This window comes from Symphodus melops, assembly GCF_947650265.1.
Source record: "Symphodus melops genome assembly, chromosome: 18".
Taxonomy (NCBI): Eukaryota; Metazoa; Chordata; class Actinopteri; order Labriformes; family Labridae; genus Symphodus; species Symphodus melops.
The window spans coordinates 11757409-11764756 of record NC_136708.1 but is presented as its reverse complement, the minus strand read 5'-3'; the positions used below and the strand labels follow the sequence as shown (position 1 = coordinate 11764756).

At 38.1% G+C, this 7348-nt stretch overlaps 1 protein-coding gene across 1 annotated transcript; it reads right to left on the bottom strand.

Moving 5' to 3' along the window:
- Nucleotides 1-3: 3 nt before the first annotated feature.
- npy (neuropeptide Y) lies at nucleotides 4-2064 on the bottom strand. The gene is made up of 4 exons (XM_079368919.1): nucleotides 1961-2064; nucleotides 1461-1648; nucleotides 419-508; nucleotides 4-334 (listed from the first exon to the last, which is right to left on the bottom strand). The coding sequence occupies exons 2-4, from the start codon at nucleotides 1646-1648 to the stop codon at nucleotides 313-315; spliced, it is 300 nt and encodes a 99-aa protein (XP_079225045.1). The 5' UTR covers nucleotides 1961-2064; the 3' UTR covers nucleotides 4-312.
- Nucleotides 2065-7348: the final 5284 nt, after the last annotated feature.

Here is a 7348-nt window from a genome sequence, read left to right as displayed (position 1 = left end):
ATCTTTTTTTTTTCAAACAATTAATCTTTAATAGGACAATTATGCAATACAATCAACACTCCCTCCTCCACTTTTCTTTTATATTTCACAGATGATAGTCTGAATAAACTATTTACAGTTTAATGGCACATACTAGAAGCAGTTGTGACTGTAGCTGATGGTTAAAGGTGCAGGGGATGATTTTGCTTGGCAGCTCGTAGAGGTAAAAGGGGCTGAGTTGGGGTGGTCATTTTGAATGGGAAAGGCGTTGAGTAACAAATGTAGAGAGGTCAGAATGTCAGCGGTGAAGAGGAGCTAACACTGATGATAGTATCACCACAATGACGGGTCATATCTGGCAAAAGAGGAGCAAAGGTCAAGGTCAGCAGGCTGTAAAAGTTCATGAAGCTCTTTAATTCATTTTTTTTTCCTAACACACCTTGATTGTGGAAGCGTGTCTGTGCTTTCCTTCAACAGCAACTCTGAGATCAACGTGTCCAGAATCTCAGGACTGGACCTCTTTCCATACCTGAGACACACAAAAAGACACACAAGGAAAAGGAAAGGTCATTACAGGGTCTGAGGGGAGATTAAAAAGGCTTTGCAGCAACTTGCACTGTTGGGTGTCAGAGAAAAAAGAGGAAAAAAAACAACCTATTACTATGCGTGTGCTTGTGTCATAAGTCCAATTATAAATTCAGTGAAGGCTGAACACAGTTAGAGCCAGTCCCAGCAGTGACAGACAGGAGTTGCATCGCAGGTGGTCATATTTTTTATTCTGTCTCTCAGATGATAACATGCTTGTCCCGGTGGGTGTCAGGTCGCCTGCAGAGGCATGCGATCCCCCTGACATTCAGAGGGAAGCTGAAAAGCTGCGGGTGATTTGACACAGCATTCTGGTCATTTCTCCTCAGGTTTTTTATTTTATTTTATTTTTTTCAGTGTGCAACAGTTTGCTTATGTATAGAGTGTATGTACATTTGCTTTAATCATATAAGAATACAAATATAGATTTTTCGAATTTTAAAGTTGCAACAAATAAAAGCCAACCCTGCCAAAATTAGAATCCTATATTCCAGCATACAGAACCATGGTGCATCCACAATACCCCGGAAAATTTTAAATTTAAGAATATAGCAAACACTTACATAATATAATGAAGTCCCACTGAAACATTTTATTTATTTAAATTAACTACCAGCAGACAAAAAGCATGGTTTATCTAACAGCAGTCATATTCAGTGATTCAGTGAACAAATCAGATATGGTTGTATATAGGCTATTATATAGAAAATAATAATGGGAAACTAAAATCCTGTGGGAGAAATAAACTAACGCAGAACTTCAGAACTTAACTAAAAATGTTTCAAAAGTATCCTTCTCCTTTATTCTAATGTAAACCTAAAATCAGGATATTGCTGCTGTGAATAAAACGTGTGCTCTAGTCCTGCAAAGAGAAGCAATTAGTCCGCCTACAGTACCTCTGTCTTGTAATGAGGTTGATGTAATGTCTCAGGGCTGAGTAGTACTTGGCCAGCTCTTCTGCCGGGGCATCCTCGCCGGGGTTCTCTGGCTTAACAGGGTATCCGTCTGTCAGGGCGCCCAGGCAGAGAAGCGCCCACAGCAGGAAGCCCAGAGTCCCGAGCCAGCTCACCAAGTTAGGATGCATCTGATGGAGCAAAGAGCAAACAGTTGGTCGTTTCACATCACCGTTTAATGAGTTTCCCTATCCGTAATTATTAACATTTATTGTGCCAAGACTGAACACTGCTCACTTTTATAGAGGTTGCTTAACAAATGCGCATACAGTTCGTCGACTACAAAATCATGCAAACATTAATAATAGAGATCCAGTAAGGGCTTTTGTGGCTGCACAATATGCACACACAAAAATCATAAAAAGTAGTCTCGAGACACTTCATAAAAGTTTGATAACTGCCTTTTAAGTTATTTTTCTATCAAATATTCTTAATTTACTTACTTTTCCAAAGGGATCGGGGAGATTAGCGCGCAGTCCTGTGGCGTCTCGTCTTCTCTTCTGGGCTCTTGGTGCGCGCTGGGTTTTATACCTGCGTGCGCCAGAAGCATTGAAGAAACAACGCGTCAGAGCTGCGCTCCAGCTAGCGCAAGTCTCAGCCTTTCTCCATATGAACGTCACTAGTGATGCTGTCATTAGATTATTTAAAAAAAAAAATCCTTATTCCATGTATTTACAGTAAATACGTCAAACAAACAATGCACACTAAATATAGAATGAGTTATAAGTCTTGTTAGGATAGCGATGAAGTCGTTTTATTGAGAAGTGTGAGTTACATTTTAGGATGTTACTCAAAATGAGACAACCAACATGTATATCACAAACGTATAGTGTTAAAGAGAAGTCACTGTTGAACATTTAACCCCACCATTCCCTCTGATAAATACTGAACTTAGTGTTCAATTTAAAAAAAAAACATGACATTTTATACCTTTAAATGCATGCTTGTGTTCATAAGCAGGTGCACAAATACATGTTCCACATACCCTTATTATAAATGTTGCATTCACACAAAAGCTGGCATACAGTTTGACACACGTTGAGTGTGATGTTAGGAAGCTCATAAGGCCTTTACACAAGAGCGAGATATTATTCCACAATCAAGTTGTGATTCTTCTGCATAAATGAGATCAATAATCCCATCTGAAGTCGCAAAGAATGGCAGTAATGTGACACTGTGGGTGAACTTTAAATAAATCCCTGAGAGACAGCCTCCTCACCAAAAGAAGCTTGTGATGATGATCAGGAATAAAAAAAAAAGATCTCAAACAGTCTCACGAAAACCCTTTTTCTGACAAGCTGCTTGACTGAATCAGTCCACTAATTTCATTTCTGAGTTCACTCCATCACATAATGAGTTATTGGGATATTCAATAGGAACAAAAAGGCTTAAATGTGAATATGGAGACGAGTCACTCAGAGCAGAGTCCCATCTCCAAGAAACCCACTTAATAAGCAAACCCAAATAGCACTTCAAATGAATCTGTATCCCCAAGTGCTTCATTTACCTCCCATTCATAACACTTTTGTATACCGGCTCACAGCCATATAATCTACCGAGATCAGTATTCTCCAGCAGAGCTGCTTTTTAAGTTGCACAGAGGATGTGTTAAGAGCTCTTTGTATGACACAGGAAGCTGAGAGGAAGATGAGGAATGAGGCACAAGTTAGAGAGAGCGAACATGGGGCACAAAGTCATGACCGTATCAAGATGATGGCAACAAGGAATTCATAATTTCTAGTCCTCTTCACACACACACACACACACACACGCACACGCACACGCACACACACACACACACACACACACACACACTCACTCACTCACTCACTCACTCACTCACACACTCACTGACTCACTGCAATAGGTGTAACATCATTATTAGGCAAACAGTTTGAGCCTATGTAAATATATCTAGTGCCTGCATCTGAATAAACCAGATGCTTGAAGCATTTTGACAAAGTTGAGAGGTCAGTTAGTGTTAATGGACTGAGTGAAAGTCAGTAGATTCAGTGTGATCAGTTAGCATATCATCTCCAGTGTCTTAGACACCGGTGACATTTGATGAAATGCTACTCCTCTTGAGTGCACAGCTCACTGATCTTCGAAGCAGACTGGCTAAAATAGACGAGTATATGTTGGATGACACTCATGTAAGCTAAGAGCTTACATCACTTCTTGTTTTGAAACACTTTCGCAGCTTTGGGAAGCTGCTTTTAGGCATATCCATGTGTAAGCTAAATGCTACGAGTTATCATGAAATAAATGGCTTCGCAAAGATGCAGATGAGCACACATGGTATACACTTAACCATTTTCATAAAGTTAGTATAACATGCTAATTTGACAAATGACAGGGGGCCAGTGGGGTTAAGTGTTTCGGTTTTTTTTCATCCTAATAAGTGAAATGTGATTATCACAATTATTGTAACAACTATGCATCAAAGCTTAATGTTAATACGGAGTTGCAGAATTTCTTGGAGCTCAGTTTGTCATTATCAGAAATCACGTCTGTGGATCAGGAGTCCTTTCCAGAGCAAGCTGTTTAAATGCAAATTTGTTTTCCCCCTCCTCTCGTGTGCTTCCTTTGGTCAATAAATTCTCTCCTAGATTTGTTGAGATGAAAAGGCCTGTAATTTTCCACTGCTGTGAATCACACTTTTTTTAAATTTGATGTGCGTACAACTGTAAAAAAAAAAAAAAAAAAAAAAAAAAACACATGACATGCAGGCTGCCTGTAATTTCTCTTGCATGCAAACGTAGTGAGGGGACATATAGGAAAGGGTTGTATCTTGAAGCGCTCTGGTGCTTTCTTACACCTCTTTTACACACAAGTCTGACATCGTAATTGGTGCTTGTGTTTAAACTATTGTGCTATGGAGACAATCTGTTACTCCAGATAAGTGAGCACTAGTATTAAGTAGGCCATAGACAGCCTCCTTTAGCTTGGGCGGCAGAATAAAACTGCAGGTGATATGAGCAAATAGGTTTTAATATTGGGTAAAAAAAAGAAGGTTTAAGGAATGTTTATCATTCATTATTTTAGCTCAAATTCACAACCGATTCAATGCCTTAACAAAAATGTGCTTGTTTTCACACGAATGGTCGAGGTATTATTTTTGTCATGTACTTCTCAAAGCTTTTAGCTATCAACTCTTCGTGGAAACATGTTTCCAAATTGTTCTTCTTTCCATTTTTCTGACATAACTTGACAGCCTTCAGCTGCAATTATTCAGCCATATAAAATCTCACAGAGCACAAGCTTTTTCTCCACTTTCATTTCACAGTCAGTACAATACTGACAACTGCTCAATAAAGAAATGATGTCCTTTGTTGTTCTCTCATTTGTTCTGCTATTGCTCTAATTAAACCCCAACCACTTCAAAAGTCGCCCTATCTATAGTCTCAGTGTTTTAATGTACCTGTCTTTAGCTCTCTTTTCTATTTTCCTTGTCTTCACACACACACACACACACACACACACACACACACACACACACACACACACACACACACACACACATACAGATTACACAATGTGAGCCTGTGTGTATATCTGTCTTTTTGAATAAATGTGTCTTTGCCCCATCTGCTCCTGGGGGAAAGTAGCACAAACGTCTTGTCAAGACAAGCATCTAAGGTCATTAGATTGACAGACGGACAGAAGGTCAAGCTGCCAAGCGGTGACAGGTTTATACGGCTCAGGTGTGCTGTGTGCAGGTCAAAGGCCTGAGCCCCTGATATGATGAAACCTGATGAAAGTTGTAACCGTATCAATGTCTGCAAAACTTTCATTTAATAACTGTTGTGACCTATGTGATTGTGGATCATGATATATCATTTAAATGTCATTTTTTCTTGTTTACAAGTACAATTACATCATATTCCCACTTAAAATTATTCTTTTATCTTGTTGATGTTATTTCATTGTGTTTTTTGCTTTTTTCTCTTTTAATGATTCTCATTAGTCAAATACATTTAAATAGATTAACCTCTAAGTTGAAAAAAACCCAGAAAAATATGTATAATTAAAAAGATGGTAAATGAGTCTTGTTATGTGATTTAAAAAGCAGACACTAATTCATAATGTGTAATACGAGGATTCATAAATGAACCTGAAACACCTTTAAAAAAGTCCTTTAAATGTCACCAAGGTTTAGGGGGAAATGAACGCATTTAAAAACAGGACATCATGCAGCACAAAGAAGAAGGGCTTCTCTGTGTGCACTTCTATTGTGGTTTAATAATTTGTCTGCTCAATACTCTTTGGAGAGCACTTTTTCAGCCTTTTAGCATACTGTAGGTCTTATCAGTGTGATGACGACAGTGTAAATGTGCTAGCATGTAGATTCATACTCCATCAAATAGAGCCACATAATGGATGGTAGCCTAAATGTATGATTTTAAGCAGCTCAGCTAATGCATTAGAAAGTGGCTAAAAAATGATTTAAAAACATGTTTTTTTCACCAAACATGGCTGTCAATCAGCCATTAAGTGGGTCCGAATAGTTATTCGGCAAATTAAAGTCATTTCCATCGTTATAATCGTATCAGTTAAGTAGTTAAAGGGTGTGTAATGTTGTATTTGTGTGGGTGCTAGCTGTTACACACAAGAACATGCTCACAAGTAGCACGCTAAGCTTTCACACTGAAGAAGCATCTGCATTTGTTTCTTTTTAAGAAATCGCTCCAAAGGGCTCAAACTTGTTTTCGATTAGACATTTTTACTTTGTTCATTCATAGCAGCCTGGCCTTATAGTGTTTTTATTTCTTAATTAATTAATTTTTAAACATTTGACATTCAACATACATAGCTAGAAAGAGAAGTTAAAAAAGGAAATAAATTATGACAAGGTAAAGGAAGAAAGAATACTAAATATTTATAGCTAAAATAATTAGTGAATAAATAAAGAGCTCTCCTAGTTACAGTTCATTACGCATGTGGAGTTACTCTTTTATAGGGTGGACAGATACTTAAGAATCATCAAGTATTTATGATCTTATGCGCTCTATTTGTGAGTGTATATTTAAGTGAATGTGTGCTTGTGTTTAAACACACCTTTGCTGAACACTAGTTAATCAAGCTGCATGGTTTCCTTTCTTTCACTGTGCTTTGTAAAAAAAAACAACTCACAATCCCTCCTCCTCCCAGAGTCTGCCGACTCACGAGAGGATCAAGCCTTTATGAAATCTCAGCACTGTCAAAGTCCTACTGTTAGAACCACAAAAGGATCACAAATCACACATACACTCCCTCACACAGTCCAGTGAGTCAGAGTCGTATAGGAGTTTGTGATGGGTTTTTGTTCTTGGAAAAAGAACAAGCTGTAGTTTTAAATCAAATTTGTCCTACATAGGATCAGACTGATTGTTCTTATAATAAAATGATATTTGAGGGGAAAAGAAAAGCATTGAATAGAAAATGTGGGTTAATCTTTGGAGGATGCTTATATCAGATCGAACAACAGATGCCTACCTATATCAACCTAATAGTTTTAAGGCAGTCACTGACTCCCCATTAACTCTGATAGTGGACTCCACTCTCCCAGGTAAACATGATGCTCTTTCGGGAGCTAGATTCAATGCCATGATAAGTAGCTAGCTGCAACATGTTTCCTCTATACCATGAAAGGTAGGCATGTGTACGCTGATATGAAGTGCATTTGGCTCATTATGGGTCATAGGTGGTATGAGTGCACCAAAGAGAAACAACGAAAACTGTAGGCTCAAATATGCAAGAATTTGTCTTTGAATTAAACAAAATAACCAAAACAATATGCTACAATATGCTAAAAGACTGTGAACAAAAACAAACAGCCACATCTTATAGCT